General features: G+C 41.3%; 1 protein-coding gene across 1 annotated transcript in view; it reads right to left on the bottom strand.

Annotated features, from left to right (window-relative positions):
• Positions 1 to 23,327, bottom strand: part of nrn1l.L (neuritin 1 like L homeolog) — a 38,567-nt gene that overhangs the window by 1,571 nt on the left and 13,669 nt on the right. The window contains exon 2 of the mRNA XM_041590088.1: positions 10,103 to 10,268. Coding sequence (XP_041446022.1) covers positions 10,103 to 10,268 — 166 coding nt within the window. The remainder of the gene's footprint in view (positions 1 to 10,102; positions 10,269 to 23,327) is intronic.

The following is a 23,327-nucleotide window of genomic DNA, read 5'->3' as shown; positions in this document are numbered from 1 at the left end:
GGGTTTATTAACCCTCGAAATTCCACCCTTGATAAATGTGCCCCTATTCTTGTGTACAGAAAATATTAATGCTATTTGGATTCTCAATTTAAAGGGGTTGTTCACCTTCCAACATTTTTTTCAGTTCAGTTGTTTTCAGTTAGTACACCAGAAGTAAAGACTTTTTTTCAATTAATTTTACCTTCTATTTTTGACTGTTTTTCTAAATATTGAAGTGTAAAGTATAATTGATACATTTAGGGGCAGATTTATCAAGGCTTCGAATTTCGAAGTTAAAAATACTTCGAAATTCGACCATCGAATTGAAATACTTCGACTTCGAATGCATTAGTTAATGCATTTCCTATATTTGGCCCTGCTGAGCAGAATCCCTGTGTTTCATTAAAGGCAGCTGTTATAATTGATACAATAGTTGCCAATGTAAAAAAATTGCAACAGTTCAGAATCTGCACCTGGATTACTGAGCTGTCAGACAAAAACACCAGAGACAGGAACATTAGACTTTAAACATCAATTTTGGGAAAACTGTAAATAAAACTGTAAAAAAAAATTAAAATAATTTAGATAAATTTTAAAAAGTCTTTATTTCTGGTGAACATCTAAAAACAACTGAACTGAAAAAAGTGTTTGGAATGCGAACAACCCCTTTATGCTTGACACATACGAATTCGTTTTACAGATAAAATTGTGTAATTTGGTAATTTATGTGGGTGGCCAGAGTATACTAACTATTTTAACTGGACTGGCAGTCAATTGCATTACTACCAAAAAAGCGTGATAGCATTTGAGTCTGGCCAATGACACTATGCAAATTTGGCCTCATGTTTTGTTTTACTTGAACATGCGGGGGGGGCATTTGGGGCCCACTGTGTAGCTAGGGCATAAGATTTACTTTTTTTCACTGACCTTTGATTTGACCATGACCAATGTTAAGAAAAAATAACAAAATGCTAATAATTAGGTTGTAACACAAAACATTAAGGGGGAAATGTTGAAAAATTTGCAAACAGAAAAAATGTGCTTACAAATAAGTATAAACATTCACATGTCGCAATGTAATATTCTTCATTAGGCTTTTATTGCATTGAAAATCGTAGTTGTGCATTGCAAACTTTTAAGAACTGCTTGAAGGTGGCGTAAACATTTGTAGCAAACGTAACAACTTTTCCTTTAAGAAGTTTTATTACATACACTGCACACTATCACAAACTATACAATTTCTAAATCATGGAGGGCACCAAAGGGGGCTAGTGAAGTTGCCAGGGACTGGGAGGAGAGGTCGAATGGAGAAATGGATTTCTGGGAAGGGTAGTCCAGAATGGGATTGGTGGGCATCAGAAGGGGAGGACTGGTATAAAGACAAGAAGTGCATATTTACAAAAGCTTGAGACATCAGTGAGCGCCCGTAAAAGGCGTAAATTGAAAAGGGACAAGAGAGACTATGAAAATAATATGGTGTATTTGTGGCATAGACCAAAATCGATTCTTACATATAGACACAAAAATAAATCTGGGGGTCAAAGTCAGAACAAGTCAGTTTCCTTTTCAAGTATATCCAGTGATTCAGGCGGTGAGACCTCCTTTTGTACTGAGGACCTGGTGATGACATCTTTACGCACTACTAGGAGGGGCCCTACAGAAGCAGACTTGGATGATCTGGAAGCCATGGATAATTCCAGGAAGACAAAAAACTACCAAGGACAGGACCCGTTCCCACAACGAAAGAAAATGGAAAAGAAGGAGTGGGCGAGAGGAAACAACCAAACAGAAAGAAGACAAGAAGAGGGGGTGGGCAGCGGTCCCGGGGAAAGAAGATACGGTCTACACCTGAATTCAACGAAGAAGGACAGGAACCTTTGAACGTAGTCAATATTTCTTCGGTGACCTTGACTAAATCTCAGGAGCGTGTCCTGAGTAATGGTTTGTCTTTTAGCCCCACACATCACTGTAGCCTTTTTAACACACTTTTAGATGTTAACAGGTTTGTACGTAAGTTAACCCTTCGTAGACACTTTGGTTCATGTGGGTTGGGCACGGATAGGATTTACCCCCCAAACACGAGATATATCCTAAAACAGGTGGGTTCGATTCTGATGGGACATTTGTTTCTTTTCGTGAACATTGCTGTCTTGCAGATCTGGACTCGCTGCAGCGTGAGAGCTTGGGTGAGATTCAGGCCACGGGGGAGCTGCTGGACCAGGTGAAACTGCCTAAAGTTAAAAAGATGCCCTCAATGTTTTATCCTTTACAATCCAGGTGTACCTCGATGGACACTTTCCAGGACCTCATCGAGAAAGATCTTACCAAGTTAAATGCTAGGAGTACTGGCAGAGATCCTGGAAATGTGTCCAAGGAGGAGAGGCAAGCTATTAATATACTTAGAGAAAATACAGAGATTACGATTAGGCAGGCGGACAAAAGTGGGTGTGTGGTGGTGATGGACACCACTGACTACCTACGTGAGGCTAGAAGACAGTGATTGAGAGGCTGTTCACCCATGGGGTGTCTCTGGGGGTGGTGGATCCTCGGGACACTGACTATTTAGTCAGACACCAGCCGGTGGTCCCGATCTTCCACCACCTCCCGAAAATCCACAAATCCCGCACTTCCCCTGAAGGTAGGCCCATAGTTGCGAGTATAGGGTCAATCAATGAAGGCCTCTCTGACTGGGTCGACACATGCCTTAAGCCCCTTGTCCCCCGGCTGGACTCTTACATTAGGGACTCAGGACATCTGTTGGACAGATTGTCCGGTTTGACATGGCTGGATACATATAGATGGATATCTATGGACGTCAAATCATTGTACACAACTATATCACATGATCTGGGTATACACGCTATTTCGGAAATTTTAGAGGATACACAACATTTCACAAGGGAACTCACTTATTATACTCTCTTGGTCTTGGAGTTTCTTCTCACGCACAACTTTTTCTTTTTTGATGGGGATTTTTACCTCCAGAGACGGGGGACCGCAATGGGGGCATTATTTGCCCCCACCTATGCCAACCTCTACATGGGTTGGTGGGAGCGGTCCAACGTCTATGGATGTAAAAACCCTTACCGTGAGCACATTATCTGGTATGGTCGCTACATAGACGACCTTCTGTTCATTTGGAATGGACCAGAGGAATTGATTAATGACTTTCACGTATACTTAAACACCAACAGACATAACCTTCAATTTTCACTTGACTATAACAAATTAGAGATCAATTTTCTGGACCTCACACTGGAAGGGGATATACTCACAGGTAAAATTGAATCCAATATTTTCAGGAAACCCACCGCGGGGAATACTATTTTAAGGGCAAACAGTTGTCACCCGAAGCACACTATACGGGGTATACCATACAGCCAATTTGTCAGGTATAGGAGAAATTGCAGCAAGGACGCCACTTTTAAGGAGCAATCAGGGCTTTTGGGACATAGACTACTGAGGCGGGGCTATACCAAGGAAATGATAAAAACATCATGTGATAAAGCGAGTAGAATCCGCACTATGAGAGATCCCATACTTCTGATAGTTCGAATAGGGAATTGAGCACAAATAAGAGTAATGATATATTTTTCATCACAGAGTACAGCGAGGAATTTGGAAGAATCTGTAATGTGATTAGAAGATTTCTTCCAGTGCTGTACAATGATGATAAATTGTCAGGAGTCCTATCAGCTACCAATGTCAAATGTGTCTCGAGGAAAGCACCCACTCTAGGGAAAATGCTGGCGCCCAGCTTAGTGGTTACAGGAAGTGAGAGCCACAGGGGTAATTGGCTATCCACTAAGGGGAGCTATAGGTGTGGGGCCAACATATGCAAAACTTGCAAGGTTATCTCCACGGGGGCAACTTTTAGATCTAGTGCAACGGGTAGGGTGTTCCACAATAATGGTTTTTATTACTGCAATACCAAGAATGTGGTGTATCTGTTGGAATGCTCAAGTTGTAATAAGCAATATGTGGGTCGAACCACCCGTAGTCTAAAAGAAAGGATATGGAAACACATAAGATCGATTGAGAATAAGGATGAGGGGACTCCCATGGGTAAACATTTTGCTTTATGTTCTAAAAGAGGAATCCGAGACCTGTTGGTTAAAGTCATTGAACAAGTGAAGTTACCCCTTAGGGGTGGAGATGCAGAGCGTTCACTAAACCTGAGAGAGGCGTTCTGAATCTTAAAATTGGAGACTAGGATACCCAATGGCCTGAATACCAGGCATGATTTGTTATATCTATACTAGTCTGTTGGGGTCATTAACTGGTGTGACATTCAGTAATAATCACGCTTTCTCCCCCACCTTCCCCAAAAATTTTACTTTATTTACATTTTTTGATGATTCTCTATTTACATTTTTCCACTCTTTTACATATATATATTTGTATATTTGTATGTTTAAATATTTAAATATTCATATATCTATTATCTATATATTTGTATAAAGGTTTACCCCAGGTAGTCAATTATTAATTATTAATGAATTAATTACCAGCTACCCATTCTCCAGGGTTTACAGCAAGATACACACATCTATACAAGTTTTGTCTTTTCTGATTACAGTAAGGTTTTATATGGAAAACTAGGTTTTTACCTTTAGTAGACTGTTTTTATAATGATAATAAAGTACGTGTGTTTTAACTATATTACTATATTGTGCCCAGCAGGGGCCGCTATCTACGTTTTGTATATAACCTGTCTGTTTGGCTCAGGATGTATGCCTATGATTAAGGGAGTGATTCCCGAAACGCGTAGGGCGTTGGATCCTTGTATGAATCTGGAATAAAAGCATATTCCATGTACCGGAGTGCCGTCCTTCTTTTTTGATGTCTAAGTGAGTTTCAGCAGTGGGGACACTGCGGACAGAGCACCCGATTGGAGCAGCGAATAGGGAGTGTGTGAACTTGGAGCGGTCCCCCTTTGCGAAGTCAAGAAGTGCCTTACCCTCTTCCCTTCCGGATCCTGGAGCACTGGTGGGGCTGCTGCCAGTGGTGCGTCCGGTTCTCCAGCATCGCTCATACATTAGCCACTCAGATGAGGGAGAGAGAGTTCAGCAGCAAGGGACAGGCTGGATGGATCAGCTCCTAACAGAGCTGATTCCACCTCTGGCGGAGACAGGGACTGGGCGCAGAAGGACTGCTGCAAGGAGAACTGCAGCGTGTCTGGTTCGATGTTCCGTCCCCCCTCCCGCTCAGTCCCAGCCCTCCTAGACCAAAAACCAGGAGTGCAGCTAAACGAGCAACAGCACACAGTGGTTCACAAGTTAATAAATGGGCTAACACAGAGGCAGAGGCTCCTCCCATGGTTAGCGTGCCTTTAATGAGGCAATCAGCCACCAGAGCATGGGCATCCAAGCGCCCAGCAGCTCGTGCCCCCCCCCTCAAGTAGCAAGGCTGCCTCCTGCAGCTCCTGTAAAACAGCACACAGTGGTAACACAGGCAGCATACATTACACGGCAATAGGGCCATCTCACCTGCATTAGTGTAAAAAAAAAAAAACGGAGCACCGTAGAAGCACCGTAGAAGCACCGTAGAAGCACCAAGTTCAAAGTTAAAAAGTTTACAATTTATTACATATCCATTAAAAATCACAGCAGCATGTCTCCCATAAGGGCTACCTGCTTAACGCGTTTCGTGGCTCCCTGCCATTCATCAGAGCTTCTGATATGGATTCACCTCGTGGGATAGCGGTTTGAAGTGTACACGCTGAAGCCTGGTCGTGGTCCTGTAAGTGCTCCCACTGTTATATTTGTTGCTGGACTTTTTCACCTGCATTAGTAAATGTTGCCCCTGTCTTTTCCTAGGAGGATAGTGACCCTCCACAGGTATCTGACCTCTCTGAACATGAAGATGGGGGTCTTTCACAGGCTTCGTAGACCCACTATCATTACAATGACATACCCCCAGTTCAAAACACCACTCATAGGAGAGTTTACTCCGCTGGGCGCGGATTTACATCCCGGGTGGCAGACAGGCATAGTCGCCATCGCTCCACTGGTAGACATGAGAAAAGGGGTGCATGGCCCCGAGGTCACTTGTCAGAAGTGAGTCAGGCTCCCATTCATTAACCCACTACCTGGACGACTTCTTGTTTGTAGGCCCATCGTACAGCAACATTTGCCCTGGCCACCTTTCGCTTTTTCGCTCGTAAATTTAATGTTCCTCTCGCTGAAGAGAAAAAAACTGAAGGTCCTACAGTAGTTTTGACCTTTCTCAGTATTGATATTGACACCACTGAGATGGAGTTCCGTCTCCCGAGTCAAAAAATGGTTAAATTGCTTGCTTTAGTGGAGCAAGTCATGGGTGCATCCAAAGTTACTTTGAAACAGCTCCAATCCTTATTAGACTTACTGATATTTACCTGCATAATCATGCCCATGGGGAGGGTTTTTTCCCATAGGTTGTCCCTGGCCACAAAAGGGGCAAAATCCCCCATCACTTTGTCATGATCACTTGGTAGTTGAAGGAAGATCTGGAGGTGTGGAAACAATTTTTACAAGTATTCAATTGGAGGTCTTGCTGAATGAGCCCTGAAGTACCTAATGGTGATTTATCCCTATTTACTGATGCAGCAGTTTCAGTGGGTTTTGGGGCCATCCTAGGTGACCAGTGGTGCTTCGGTGCCTGGTCAGAGTACTGGACAGAGGCTGGGCTTTTCAGGAATCTGACCCTACTTGAGCTATTCCTATTGTGGTGGCGGTTGAAGTGTGGGGTGCTGTCATGGCAAATAAAAATGTATGTTTCTGAACGGATAATATGAGCGTTGTCTTTGCAATTAACAATTAGACTGTTTTAGCTCTGTTGCAGTAGCTGGTCCTGCTGGACCAACATCTGGTTTCGGGCAACGCATGTGCCAGGGGGTTCCAATGCAGCAGCTGATGCTCTCTCTTGTTCACAGTGACAGAGATTAAGAGAATTAGTCCCAGAGGCAGAGCCCCATAGACAGGAATGCCCAACTTCCTTGTGGGAGATAGTGGAGCGCAGCTTATGAAACTGGTACAAACTTCAGTTTTGCCTTCTACATGGGTTGCACATGGTAAGGCTTGGGCAGAGTGGGTATCTTTGTTCCTGCATGGCACCCCTTGGATGTCTGAGAAATGTTTTCAGGTTGTAGTTTAATATCTTTTGCAGCTTTGGGTTCAAGGCCACTCTGTGGCAGTTGCTAAAAAACGTTTATCTGCCTTAGCTTTCCTGTTTAAACTTACGGGGGTGGAAGATTTCACAAAAAGGTTCCCCATTCTTCTTGCCACGAAGGCCTGCAGACAGAGCTATGTCAGAAAAGAGGTCTCTCTATTCAGAACAGCTTTTATACTAGCGTTTTTTGCAGCGTTGCGAGTCAGTGAGCTGGTCCCGCCTAGCAAGTTTAAAAACAGGGGTTTGTTATCAAGCGATGTTCTATGCCAGTGCTGTCCATCTTCTGTGGTATCGAGGGCCGGAATATTTCTGGCCTACATGGCCAAGACCACTTCCTGTTTTTAAACCACACTCACTTTAAACAACACCCATGTTACCACAAGACCATGTTCACCTTAATGGTGGTAGCACACCAAAAGACCAAATGATTGGTGCTCACTGCAGGGATATCACTTATCACTCATAATTGAAAAAAGTTGTCATATTAAAGGTATTAATTGTTCAGTGTAAAAAAAAAAAATTGTGTAAATAGATAAAAGAGTTCGATTTTTGTATGCGCTTCCTTTACAAATAAAGAGCACCAACTTCGTGTTTCCCTTCAATGACTCGATTGTCCCTGTATTATGCAGAAATCCGGAGAAAAAAGTCTGCCTGTGTATTAAGTTCACAATCCTTGTATCCAAGGATTATTTCTTAGCTTATTTCTTAGGTTATTATTTCTTATTTCAAGGTTATTTCTTAGCTTGAGAATACAAGAAAGACATAAGGCACACCAATGTGCGGTATCGTAATATCGGTACACGAGCCCTGCTTAGTAGGTACCTACAGGATTTCCCGGACACGATTTGCAAGTTGGAGTAAAACCCGCAGTGCAATATAGCTGGAGGACTCTCCTGCACGCGATGTGGCTGCTCTCCTTATGATCCCACATACGATGTACCCACTCTTCTTACGATCCTGCTCACAGATGTATCGGTTGCCTCGTGTTCCACAGCCTCTGCGTCTTTCAGTTTACTTCCTGGTTCATCTGTGCTGGATCTCCTCAGGGTCAGTCAGCACATTTAGGACACTACGGGCTCGGAAATCATATGTGCAACAGAGGGGAAACTCAAATATTTGGATAGCTTAATTTTAAAAAGTAATATACACTTAGACTTTAGATTAGAATACCCTGCCTAAAGCGTTTCGTGAATGAATCACTTCATCGGAGGCTATAGTCCACGTCACTAGATTGCTTATTTATAGTTAGCCTAATTGGCATAATTGGATCACTGACTTCATTATCAGCGGAAGTAAAATCTAAAATTTTTTGTTAATGGTTTAAAACCATAAAGAAATTTAAAATCCATATAGCTAATATAGTTAGTTAGCCAAAAATGTAATGTATAAAGTCTGAAGTGACTGGATGTCTAACATAATAGCCAGAACACTACTTAATACTTTTCAGCTCTCTTGGTTTCCACTGATTGGTTACCAGGCAGTAACCAATATGTGACTTGAGGGGGGGTCACATGGGTCATAACTGTTGCTTTTCAATCTGAGCTGAATGCTGAGGATTAATTGCAAACTCACTGAACAGTTATGTCCCATAGTCACTGACTAACTCAGAGTTAGAGAGCTGAAAAGCAGGAAGTAGTGTTCTGGCTATTATGTTACATATCCAGTCACTCCAGCCTTTATATATTACATTTTGGTTAACTAACTATATTAGAAACATTTTTTTATTTTGCACAGCCTATTTTCCCTGTTTTTATTTTTACATTGAACTGTTCTTTTGAAGACCTACCCTTAAATCCATATGCTTCCTCCCCTGTAGATAACACGGCACCCCCCAGCACATGTTTAACAACTTATGTATGTCCAGATTTAATGACGCTTTCATTTCTTCCAGGGCCTCCAACAGCGATGGTTTGGCTGGCTGGGCACTCCTATATTTGGGGGGCTGAACAGAGAGCATCATTTCGTCCATGAAGGGACATATTGGATTTCACTGGGGTAAATTTTCAGTAGTGTGGTACGGTGGCTACAGGTATTACCAGAAGTTCTGGCAATTAGTAGAGTGACCCCCCCCCAGACGTACTGGTAATAAACGCGGGCGGCAATGACCTATGCTGGGTCCACGCAGCGGAGATTTTGGCTCTTATAAGGTCAGATACGTGCAAGTTTAAAGCCTTTTTCTCAGAGATGATCATGGTCAGGAATCATTCCTAGGCTATGTTGGAGGGGCACAAGGGACCCTGGTGCGATCAAGGGGGGAATAGTAGTTCGGCACAGGCAGTTGGCAGGTATTACTCAGGACCTTGTGTTAAAGATGGTGTCCATTTAAACGATATTGGCTTGGATATTTTTCTTTCTGGTTACAGGATGGAATAGGGAGGCTCTTTCGTGTCTGGGTGGGGGTCAGAGATCCATGTAGGTTTACAGGAACGTCTCCATAGCAGGTAAAAAGTGTGTCCTTGGCATTTGTTATAGATGCTGTATTGGATTAACTTATATGCCCACTGCAGAGGCAGTGGCTGGCATTTGGATGATTGATGTTTGGTGATGTAATGGCAAGTTCAATGGGAAGAATAATAATATGTTCAAATAAAAGCTATGGCCGACCCATCAAATGGAAGCTTTTGTCTCTGCGTGGTTCTTTATGGTATAGTTATTAATAGTTAACGAGTAGTAGGTTGCACAGAAATCATGCATGCCTCCTCACAGTCCTATTCTACTGACTCAAGGGGCAAAGGGTTCAGGGCAAATTTTGCAAAGGCAAAATTGTTTGCAATAAGACCATTTATTTGCATTGCGAACAATTTTTCCATTAGTGACCTAATTACATTCCTTCATTCCAATTATTACTAAGTATCAATATGTAACATATATTAATATGAGCTATTCATGATTATAAATAAGAAGCATTTAATAACTGAATCACAACACCTTAAATCATCAGATAGCACATCTAGCTGATGCAAATCATACTTACGTGCATAAGGAGTGCAGTTCCTGAATGTTTTCCAGAATTTTTTCTTCTTGGTTATGCTGAACATTTTCTATTAGACTGTCCCCAAAGCTGATTAGACACTCAGCAAAACCTTTATATATTGTGTTGCACTTTGGGCTGGCAGCATTCACATGGCTCTGGGCCAGAACTTGGGAAAGAGAGAAATGAAAACAGTGAACAGTGAAAGAGAGAATGAAAGATAAATTGATTGAATTGAAAACATGTAGTAACAGAACTAGGAGGTGCGGGGCCCTCCCAGACAGGGCCCTCCCACCCCCCTCTGGAAGAGGAGATTGCGACAGTTAGAAATAGTGCAAACCACCGCTAGGTCCAGAGGGGGTGCAGACCTTGGTGCAGTGGCACCCCCTGTACTGGCAGTAGTTCAGTCACTGGAAACGTGTATTATAATTAATAAAGTACCCCCTGTTGTAAAATATGAGCATATTAAAAGTCACCTTGGAGTCACTGCTTTAGAGGCTGTTGTACACCAGGGACAATGGGGCATATATGGTGGACATGCCCTAGGGTAGTCAGATTTTGGGTGCGAGTATATCAGCTGATTTATTCAGTGTTACAAATAAATCTTCGAAAGAACCCATACGAGGCTTTACTAGGAGCTCCCCCCAAAGAGGTCCCGAAACTTAAGAGAAACTGTTGAATCACATATTCCTGGCAGCTAGACAAACGATAGCTAAATCTTGGAAATCTTCTAATGTAAATTTTGTAATGTTTAAAAATAATATACGAAAAGCTAACAGGAATAACAACTGATAGGCTCCAGATGGTACAAAAAGTCTGGCATCCATGTATAGTGTACAGATTTGGGGATAGGCCCCCTGCCCAACTCCTTGCATTATAACTCTTATGTTCATAATCTCTAACCGACAGGTGAATATTTTGCTTAAGTATCTTCTACAAGTCTCCACACTCCTGGTTTAGAAACCAGATGTGTTTTGTTTATGGTTTAAGTTTCAAGTGTTAGCTTACCTACAAATTTTTATAAATGATGTTTATAACTAAATGTATATAAATATCGGTTTGCTTATTCGACAAGGTCATATCGTAAGATATATTTCTGAAGCATCTAACATGAAGATTGTATCCTGTGCAACTAGTTCGGATCTTGATACATCAGGGAGTCAACTCCACTTTGGAATTGCTCACATTTCCTTCAGTTGCATGACCGTGCTCTAACTGTACAATATAGCTTGACAAACGAATGTATTTCATGTTTTTGATGCTGAATGGATAAATACTATACTGTACACAAATGTTAAAACGTTTCAGAAATAAAAATATTTAAAAGTCACCTTGGAGTTCCATGACCTGCATATAAGCACAAACCATTTAGCCTTGTCCCTTTATAGGGTCATGGTGGTGACAATCATTGTGTCATCTCAGTGCATAATGCCTGATTCTGAGCTTTTAGAAGGAGCCAGCACTGCACAACAGCTATTCTCAGTAGTGATGGGCGAATTTGCGCTGTTTCACTTCGCCGAAAAATGCGCGAATTTCGTGCGAAATTCTCGAAACTGCGTTTTTGACACCAGCACCCGTTTTTGACGCCGGCGCCCGTTTTTTTCAATGCCGGCGCCCGTTTTTGACGCAGGCGTCCGTTTTTGGTGCCGGCGTCCGTTTTTTCGGAAAAAAATTGACGCCGGCGAATTTTTAAAAATTTTTATAAATTCGCCCATCACTAATTGTCAGGGGCAATTCTATCCTCTGAGATACCTGAGCGATGCTGCCCCCTTCAAACCCCAGAGCTTATGCTGCGTTTTTTGAAACCCTTGGTAACTTGCTGGCTGTTGCTGCCTGTTGCTCAACTCACCTCGTGGCATCAACGCCTACTCAGTGTACTTTAACAATATGCACAATAGCAAAACAAAACTTAGGGGCAAATTTACTAAAGCGTGCAGCGGCTAACGCTAGTGCAAATTCGCTAGCGTGACGAAATTTCATTACTTTGCCGATTTACTAATGGGTGCTGGCGTAAATTCGCTAGTGCACCTACTCTAGCACTACTTCGCACCCTTACGCCAGGTGAAGTTGCTCTATGGCGAAGGGACGTAACCACGCTAATTCACTAACTTGCGCATTTTAATGAACATTACCTCTTGAGCCAGACTTTACTTCGCCAGGTCAGATCAGGTGAAGTTCAATACAATAGATAGGAGTCTGTCCAAAAATAGTTAAAACAATAGTTTAAAAAAAGTCCCAAAAAACGCTGGCATCTTTTACTTTTTTAAGGGTGATAGTATGAAAAATAGCGTAAATGTTTTTGGGGGTACCCTCCTTCCCCCCCTACATTTCCTAACATATGGCAACTCAACGATACAGTGGGCACATGTGTAGGGCAATAGAACACCTTTATTTATTTTTATTTTTTAAAGGTTTCCTGGGCTTGTGTAGTGTAATGTAGTTGCTGCAGCATATACGTCCATTATATTTTAACTCCGCGCCGTATGCAAATTAGGCATCGCTAGCATAACTTCGCTTTGCCTGACGAAGTAACGGTATCGCAACTTCAATACCGTTCACCTCCCTGAGCGCAACTTCGCATTTTAGTGAATTTGCGTATCGCTGGTGAAACTATGCCTGGTGAAGTGTGGCGAAGCTGTTGCTGGCGCAACTTCTGATCTTAGTGAATTTGCCCCTATGGTTTCTCCTTCTTGGATGCTAGTCTTATGTCTACCACTAGGGGGCATGAGAGCACATTTAACAATGCAAACATTTTTTAAAGGAAAACTATACCCCCAAAATGAATACTTGTCTCGCTGGGCAAATGCCCCTAACTTGTTACTTACCCTTCTGCGCAGGTCCAGTCTACGGAGTTCACCGACGCCATCTTCTTCCAAGCGATCTTCTTCCTGCTTTGACCAGCATTTTGGCCCATGCGCAGTAGGAGCATTTCGCCGGTATGGATCTACTGCGCATGCGCCAAAAGTCATGAAGTTTTCCGATTTCACTTCGTGACTTTTGGCGCATGCGCAGTAGATCCGTACCAGCGAAATGCTCCTACTGTGCATGCGCCGGTCAAAGCAGGAAGAAGATCGCTTGGAAGAAGATGGCGTCGGTGAACTCCGTAGACTGGACCTGCGCAGAAGGGTAAGTAACAAGTTAGGGGCATTTGCCCAGCGAGACAGGTAGGCCAGGGGGGAGGAGGGAGGGGAAGCAACACAGGGGAGGGGGGGAGGGTTTTTGTGCCGACTGGGTTTCCTTCTCCTTTAAAGAGGTCCTCCGCCCAAAAACAGTTTTATATCCTTAATCAGTTCTTTTCCTCAGTGTATACAATCGAGAAGTCTCAAGACCCATCTGATAGGGGCACTGATTGGGTCCACTGTTATTTAACTTGTTCATTAATGAGGGTACTGCAAGTAATGTATCAGTGTTTGTAGATGACACGAAACTATCCCGCCCAATTAATTCCATACAGGATATGGCATCCTAGCAGCAGGATCTTAACAAACTGGGACTCTGTCAGAGGTTTAAGCAGTGGCATACTCCCACTAAGTAGCAGAAGAGATTCAATGTCAATAAATGTAAAGTCAAGAACCTGGGTTGTACATATACTCTTAATGGGATTGCACTAAGCAAATCCTTAATGGAAAAGGACCTTGAAGTTCTTGTAGATAATAAACTTGGAAATGGCGAACAATGCCAGTCAGCAGCTGCAAGGGAAAACACTTTTTTGTTTTTCAGAACTTTCTTTTCATAGATTTTTTGAACATAAAAGTTTATCGACACAAGTGGAAATTATTCTGTTCAGTACATTTATATAGCAGAGGTTTGATCAACATGATAAATGTTATTTTAAAATGTTATTATTCCCTGCTATCACCATAATCTTAGCATAATAGAGCATAAAGTGGATATGGGGAAGTTTAAGAATGGGAGAGGTGTGGAGGGGTACAGAGTATAGTCAAGAAAGATGGGGTGAAGTAGAGTATATGCACTGTGTGTGTTTATTTGAGGTATTCTCACAAGAGGTCTTTAGGTAGTGATCCTTGAGTTTTGGGTGTACAGGTCCCATTTGGACCAGGTTTTCTCAAAATTCAGGACTGTTCCTCAGAGTCTAGCTGTCATGTATTCCATATTTCTCATAGGAAAACACGGTTTTGAGCTCTATGAAAAGGGCCACAAATTTGCAGGAGGAATAGGAACTTCTTCCACTTTACAGAGCACTGGTGAGGTCCCATCTAGAATAAGATGTGCAATTTTGGTCTCCAGTGTTCCAGCAGGATATTATTGAATTAGAGCTTATATATTTGAATTAGAGATTATAAGCTGGTAAAGGGTATGGAAAGTCTCAGCTATGAAGAAGGACTGGCCATGTTGGGTACTCTGAAAAAGAGGTGCTTAAGGGGCTATATGACAACTATGTAAAACTTTACATCATATAATCTCTCTAATGCTTTATGTACCAGTAGGTTCTTAAAGCAGAAATGAAAGCATCCATTCTATTATGGATTTCTCTCTCTGAATTATTTGTACATGGTTATGGAAAATAGCTTTTAGTACAAGTTGATCCAGGGACGGATCAGGAAGGAATATTTTTTTCTCTCTGAAGCAAATTAGAGATACTTCAGAAGGGTTTTTTGACTTCCCCTGATCAGCTAGCAATTAGGAAGATTTTATATAGTCAAAAGGTTGAACTTGATGGATGTGTGTCTTTTTTTTTCAACCTAACATACTATTTTACTATAGCTTTCCAATGAGTAATGTAAATAACATAACAAAAAAAGCAGAAACCTCCTCTGCCTGCTTGTAAATGCACTAAGTTTGTCAGGTAAAATGTGAAAGTTAGAGTTACCTGCATCTTCAGGGACAAAACAGAGGTTGCGGAGCATGTCGGCAGCTGAATCTTAAAATCTTCATTTATTAGAAATCATTAAAAACATTGATGGCAGTGACATGTACCCCTACGCTTGACGCGTTTCATGGCGTCTCACCACTTCCTCAGAAGCATAAGGTATGCTAACACCCACACCAGTTAATATAGCACCTCACAAAAACCACACCCATAAAAACATTAACCCCGAACAGGATTTGTACATGAATAAATTAGCACCAAAAACACATTGTGCATTACATAAACCCATTGCAACTTACAATGAGGGGATCCTGCACAGTTATGGAATGTTACAAATTGCTACTATATAAAAGAGTTTAGTATACAATGTATGTTAATAATTACATAATACTTACGAAATTTCAATATCTCAATGTAGCAGATTTAGGCTGCCAGGCATATTCTTATAGGGGTTATTTTTAACTAGAGTGCAATATATTACGTATACCTGTATATAAGGTAACACTTACACAGTAAGATCCCAAATATGAAAAATATATATTATAAAACGTATATGCACACTATAGAATGCACTAGTTGCAGAAACAAGCGAGTTCCCACTCTCTATTAAGCCCATCATAATTTTCAGTAGTTTTCAGCTGGAAAATCCAGAAAGCCTCAAGACGACACAGTTTTTGATCTAAATCGCCCTTCCTCATATCCTTTTGGGGTCTATCTATAATTTGAAAACTTACACATGATGTACCCTGATGTTTATCAATCAAATGCTTCGCTATAGCTGATTTAGTATCCAAACGTTCCACAGCTAACATATGTTCTGACACCCGAGTACTGGCTGTCCTGATAGTCTTCCCCACATATTGGGATCCACAAATGCAGGTTGCCAAATATATGACCCCTTTTGATGCACAATCGAAATATTGCTCAATTTTAAACCCAGCACCAGTTACAGTGCTGTGAAACGTTTTGGATACTTGCATGAGCACACATGTTTTGCACCTGGTGCGTCCACATCTATAGGAGCCTTTATACTTCAACCAAGCACTCTCCTCACTCTGCGCTTTGGTGGTATATAAACTTTTATAAATATGTGCTGCTACGTTTTTTCCTCTCCTATATACGAAGGAAGGTGTGCTTCCCAAGATCCTACCTAGGATTGGATCTTGAAGTAAAATGCCCCAATGTTTTTTTATACTGCCTTGAATTTGATAAACATCATGGTTGTATGTTGTGCAAAAGCGAACATCGGATTGTCCCTCGTTCTTGACTACTTTGGGTCTAGGGTGTTTCTCAGATTTAGACTTCTGTTCTAACAATTTAATACGGTCAACTCTGACTGCCCTCTCATAGGCTGTTCTTATATCTTCAACCTTGTAGCCCCTTTAAACAAACCGATCCCACAACAACATAGCTTGTTCGTTAAAGGCATCTCAAGTGGAACATATACGGCGTAGCCGTAAAAATTGTCCCACAGGGATACCCCTAAGGCACGAAACTGGATGGAAACTCTGTGCATGTAGCAATGTGTTGCGGGTAATGTGCTTGCAGGAAGAGAGTGGTAGTAATCCTATCCCCTTGTGTCTGGAAGATTATATCCAGAAACGGGATATCTGAGACATGCGTCTCATAGGTGAACTGTAAACACTTGACCGTATGATTGCAGTAATCGATGAAGGATGACAAAGAAACTTCATCCCCTTCCCATACTCCTATGCAGTCATCGATATACCTGTAGAAGCATATAATCTGATGTTTAAAGGGGTTCTGATCCCCAAAAATGAAGGTTCTCTCCCACCAACCCATGACCAGATTGGCATAGGTTGTTGTGAAAGATGCCCCCATTGCGGCTCCACGCAGTTGCAAGTAGAACTGCCCATTGAACAAAAATTAGTTTGAATGTAGCAGAAAATCTATCCCCTCCATAATAAACTCATTCTGTATCTGGGGAAACGAGTTTGTGGTTGCCAACCAAAATTGGATTGAATTAAGGCCCAAATCGTGGTCTATGGAAGAATATAATGACATCACATCCATAGAAAACCACCTATATGTTCCTTTCCACCTTAGGCCAGAGATTTTATTTATACACATAGTGGTATCCCTCAGATAGGTGGGGAGTGCAAAAACCAGGGGTAACAATTAGTTGTCCACATATTTTGAAAAATTCTCAGTTAGAGACCCAATACTAGCCACTATGGGGCGCCCCTTCACATTAGTTAAAAATTTATGGACTTTGGGAAGTACATGAAAAATAGGTGTAACTGGATTTTCACAATATACAGTATGTACTCAAATTCTCTCTTAGTTATAATACCCCATATTCAATGCAGATGACAAAAGAGTACGCATTTTATTTTGAAAAATTATGGTGGGATCTGTATCCAAAGATCTATAAGTTTCCTTATCTGATAATTGACGCATAATTTCTGACTCATAGGCTAGGGCATCCAAGACAACAACAGACCCGCCCTTATCTGCATTCTTTACTACAATACTTTTGTTTTTGGCCAAAGTTTTAAGGGCCTTATACTCACCTAAATCCAGATTATTGCATTTAGGGAACTTCGTCTGTTGCTGTCTCAAACCCACAGTTTCTATATCTTGTTGTACCAATTTTTGAAAAAGGTCTATAATATTATTTTTTGACTGTATTGGGTAAAACCTGGAATGTTTCCTAAGGTCAGTATGTGTGATGGGGGGTTCTTCAGGGACACAGGCAACATTCTCCCTCAGTAAATCTTCTAAATTGACCAAAGCACATTCATCAATAAAATTTGTTGCCTGTGTCTCTGCACTACTAGTACCACTTTCCATGTAATTTAAATTATTGACCACACTATTTAAATTTGTTGCTTCAGTAGTAATCTCAGCACATGACTCTTCACATTCCCCAGTATTAGCAGCGAAATGTCTCTTTAAGGTCAGCATTCTGACAAATTTATTAAGATCTAGTAGCATGGTAAAAGTGTCACTAGCCGCATCTGTTACATAGTTCAGCCCCCGAGAGAGTAAGGAACGTTCCTTTGCCGACAAAACATGTGGACAAATTAATAACATTGTCATTAGCATGATTAAAGATATTACCCGAGTCCTGCAAATTAGTTAAAGATTTATGGACTTTGGGAAGTACATGAAAAATAGGTGTAACTGGATTTTCACAATATATGTACTCAAATTCTCTCTTAGTTATAATACCCATATTCAATGCAGATGACAAAAGAGTATGCATTTTATTTTGAAAAATTATGGTGGGATCCGTATCCAAAGATCTATAAGTTTCCTTATCTGATAATTGACGCATAATTTCTGACTCATAGGCTAGGGCATCCAAGACAACAACAGACCCGCCCTTATCTGCATTCTTTACTACAATACTTTAGTTTTTGGCCAAAGTTTTAAGGGCCTTATACTCACCTAAATCCAGATTATTGCATTTAGGGAACTTCGTCTGTTGCTGTCTCAAACCCACAGTTTCTATATCTTGTTGTACCAATTTTTGAAAAAGGTCTATAATATTATTTTTTGACTGTATTGGGTAAAACCTGGAATGTTTCCTAAGGTCAGTATGTGTGATGGGGGGTTCTTCAGGGACACAGGCAACATTCTCCCTCAGTAAATCTTCTAAATTGACCAAAGCACATTCATCAATAAAATTTGTTGCCTGTGTCTCTGCACTACTAGTACCACTTTCCATGTAATTTAAATTATTGACCACACTATTTAAATTTGTTGCTTCAGTAGTAATCTCAGCACATGACTCTTCACATTCCCCAGTATTAGCAGCGAAATGTCTCTTTAAGGTCAGCATTCTGACAAATTTATTAAGATCTAGTAGCATGGTAAAAGTGTCACTAGCCGCATCTGGTACATAGTTCAGCCCCCGAGAGAGTAAGGAACGTTCCTTTGCCGACAAAACATGTGGACAAATTAATAACATTGTCATTAGCATGATTAAAGATATTACCCGAGTCCTGCAAATCTAAAGTCGACTGTCCATGGACAGGATCAGGCCCCGATGTATCTGGTAACATATTATCTCCAAACCCGTCATTCACCATCGGTGTTTCTTCTTGCGGTTTCCTCCTCCACCTGTATGGAAACCTGGTATTGCTCCTACGTCCCCCCCTCCTTGTGGGTTTTTGGAGCTGCGGGTGTTGATCGGATCCCGTTGCGTGTAGCCTTTGCCCTTGTATCTCTTGTATTATTTAAAATGTGAACGAATACCCAGAGGTCTCCGAATACGCAAGTTCCCGTCCTTTGATGTTATCTCCCCCGATTTTGAAAAGGCATGGAATATGGTGTTAACGGACTGCTCAATGAGTCTCATGCGGCTGACAAGAGCGAGTTAATTGCTACTCAGAATGAAATCACATACCTGAACAAAGTTGTGTCTGATTCTGCAGACATATCTTCCAGATTGGGCGCACATTAAAGAACAACTCAATAAATACGAATCCAACATTAAAAATCTCAAAAAAGAAAAGTTCCAAAGAGATAAAAGAGATTACGATAACCATTTCGTTTATGTGTGGAGTTTTGAGAAACGAGGTATACGTCAATACAGGCATGCTGGCGGCGAACAAGCCAGCATGGGAGGATATGGCGTTAATACACCACGCTCAATTTTAAAGCCGGACAGATCCGTACAGTTTGCCGACAGACCGGACGGAACATCGCGTCTAAGACCAATGTCTCCAGTTTCCTCGTCTTCTTTTTTAGCTTCAGAACCGGAGGTGTTAGAGAGCGAGCCAGAGGACTACAGGGATCGGGGATATCCAGGAGAGAGATACAAGGGCAAAGGCTACACGCAACGGGATCCGATCAACACCCGCAGATCCAAAAACCCACAAGGAGGGGGGGGCGTAGGAGCAACACCAGGTTTCCATACAGGTGGAGGAGGAAACCGCAAGAAGAAACACCGATGGTGAATGACGGGTTTGGAGATAATATGTTACCAGATACATCGGGGCCTGATCCTGTCCATGGACAGTCGACTTTAGATTTGCAGGACTCGGGTAATATCTTTAATCATGCTAATGACAATGTTATTAATTTGTCCACATGTTTTGTCGGCAAAGGAACGTTCCTTACTCTCTCGGGGGCTGAACTATGTACCAGATGCGGCTAGTGACACTTTTACCATGCTACTAGATCTTAATAAATTTGTCAGAATGCTGACCTTAAAGAGACATTTCGCTGCTAATACTGGGGAATGTGAAGAGTCATGTGCTGAGATTACTACTGAAGCAACAAATTTAAATAGTGTGGTCAATAATTTAAATTACATGGAAAGTGGTACTAGTAGTGCAGAGACACAGGCAACAAATTCCGTTAGTTCGAATTTGAATTTTATTGATGAATGTGCTTTGGTCAATTTAGAAGATTTACTGAGGGAGAATGTTGCCTGTGTCCCTGAAGAACCCCCCATCACGCATACTGACCTTAGGAAACATTCCAGGTTTTACCCAATACAGTCAAAAAATAATATTATAGACCTTTTTCAAAAATTTGGTACAACAAGATATAGAAACTGTGGGTTTGAGACAGCAACAGACGAAGTTCCCTAAATGCAATAATCTGGATTTAGGTAAGTATAAGGCCCTAAAAACAAAAGTATTGTAGTAAAGCAGTGGTCCCCAACCAGTAGCTCGTGAGCAACATGTTGCTCTCCAACCCCTTGAATGTTGCTCCCAGTGGCCTCAAAGCAGGAGTTTATGTTTGAATTCCAGGCTTGGAGGGAAGTTTTGGTTGTATAAAAACCAGATGTACTGCCAAACAGAGCTTCGATGTAGCTTGACAATCCACATAGGGGCTACCAAATGGCCAATCACAGCACTTATTTGGCATCCCAAGAACATTTTTCATGCAAGTGTTGCTCCCCAACTTTTTCTTCTGAATGTTGCTCACGGGCTCAAAAGGTTGGGGATCCCTGTAGTAAAGAATGCAGATAAGGGCGGGTCTGTTGTTGTCTTGGATGCCCTAGCCTATGAGTCAGAAATTATGCGTCAATTATCAGATAAGGAAACTTATAGATCTTTGGATACGGATCCCACCATAATTTTTCAAAATAAAATGCATACATTTTTGTCATCTGCATTGAATATGGGTATTATAACTAAGAGAGAATTTGAGTACATATATTGTGAAAATCCAGTTACACCTATTTTTCATGTACTTCCCAAAGTCCATAAATCTTTAACTAATGTGAAGGGGCGCCCCATAGTGGCTAGTATTGGTTCTCTAACTGAGAATTTTTCAAAATATGTGGACAACTTATTGTTACCCCTGGTTTTTGCACTCCCAACCTATCTGAGGGATACCACTTTGTGTATAAATAAAATCTCTGGCCTAAGGTGGAAAGGAACATATAGGTGGTTTTCTATGGATGTGATGTCATTATATTCTTCCATAGACCACGATTTGGGCCTTAATTCAATCCAATTTTGGTTGGCAACCACAAACTCGTTTCCCCAGATACAGAATGAGTTTATTGTGGAGGGGATAGATTTTCTGCTACATTCAAACTATTTTTTGTTCAATGGGCAGTTCTACTTGCAACTGCGTGGAGCCGCAATGGGGGCATCTTTCGCACCAACCTATGCCAATCTGGTCATGGGTTGGTGGGAGAGAACCTTCATTTTTGGGGATCAGAACCCCTTTAAACATCAGATTATACTGTATGCTTCTACAGGTATATCGATGACTGCATAGGAGTATGGGAAGGGGATGAAGTTTCTTTGTCATCCTTCATCGATTACTGCAATCATACGGTCAAGTGTTTACAGTTCACCTATGAGACGCATGTCTCAGATATCCCGTTTCTGGATATAATCTTCCAGACACAAGGGGATAGGATTACTACCACTCTCTTCCGCAAGGCCATTACCCGCAACACATTGCTACATGCACAGAGTTTCCATCCAGTTTCGTGCCTTAGGGGTATCCCTGTGGGACAATACCGCCGTATATGTTCCACTTGGGATGCCTTTAACGAACAAGCTATGTTGTTGTGGGATCAGTTTGTTGAAAGGGGCTACAAGGTTGAAGATATAAGAACAGCCTATGAGAGGGCAGTCAGAGCTGATCGTATTAAATTGTTAGAACAGAAGTCTAAATCTGAGAAACACCCTAGACCCAAAGTAGTCAAGAACGAGGGACAATCCGATGTTCGCTTTTGCACAACATACAACCGTGATGTTTATCAAATTTCAGGCAGTATCAAAAAACGTTGGGTCATTTTACTTTAAGATCCAATCCTAGGTAGGATCTTGGGAAGCACACCTTCCTTCGTATATAGGAGAGGAAAAAACGTAGCAGCACATATTTCTAAAAGTTTATATACCACCAAAGAGCAGAGTGAGGAGAGTGCTTGGTTGAAGTATAAAGGCTGAGAAAAAGGAAAAGAAAAAGTTAACCCTTAAAGTTGCACCACCCCATCCAGGAGCCCAGACATCCACAGAACAATATTAAAACTTAACTTTTACTACTAATTAATAAAAAAAAAATTATGTATCGGTCCAGAGAAGTATTTAAAATCAGGTTAGACACAGGGAGACCATGAACCCCGATCAGGTAAGGCGAAATTCACCAGTCCTGGGTCAAATATGAAGATAAATGGAGGAGAGCAATTCCGCACACCAGGACGTTGGTTAAAATCAAAAAATCTTTATTTAGCCATGTTAAAAGTACACGCTGTGTCTTAGCTTGACGCGTTTCGGGCTCAGGTGCCCTTAATCATAAGCATAAAGAAAAAAGTAAGAATCTCAACTTAAATAGCTAATGCCCACAGTGACTCCTAGTGGTCAAAGCAGGGTAATAAATTACAAGACATTAAAAAGTATCCATTAAATGCAACATAGTACAATTGTGATACATACAAGAGATACATTATGATTAGCCACTCAAATTGCTTAAGTAAAATAGGAAATATCAAATCTAGTGTTTAATCCCTCTGGATTGCGTGTATGTAGGGTTAGAATCCAAAAAACTTCACGATTGTTTAATAAGAGAAGTGGATCACCGCCCCTTATGGGCATAGGTACTCTTTCTATTATTTTTACTCCCAGGTCCTGTGTGCCGCGTTTGCTGCAAGATTTGAAGTGTTTGCCAATGGGGGATTTTGTATCCCCTTTCTCTATGGCAAGTAAATGTTCCCTTATTCTATCTTTAAGGGGGCGAATTGTGCGTCCAACATATTGTTTCTTGCAGGACTTACACTCCAACAAGTATATGACCCTGTTGCTACAGCAATTATTGTAAGTTAAATTACTGAAAACTTTTCCTGTAATGTTTGATTTAAAATTTGTGCTTATGGAGATAACCAGACACGTTTTACAGGGATATTTTCCACATTTATATGTACCCTTTGTTGTTAACCAAGTATTGGCCAAGGGAGAG

The sequence above is a fragment of the Xenopus laevis genome, chromosome 4L, assembly GCF_017654675.1.
Source record: "Xenopus laevis strain J_2021 chromosome 4L, Xenopus_laevis_v10.1, whole genome shotgun sequence".
Taxonomy (NCBI): Eukaryota; Metazoa; Chordata; class Amphibia; order Anura; family Pipidae; genus Xenopus; species Xenopus laevis.
Note: the sequence above shows the minus strand (reverse complement) of the source record. Positions and strands in the feature narration are given on the sequence as shown.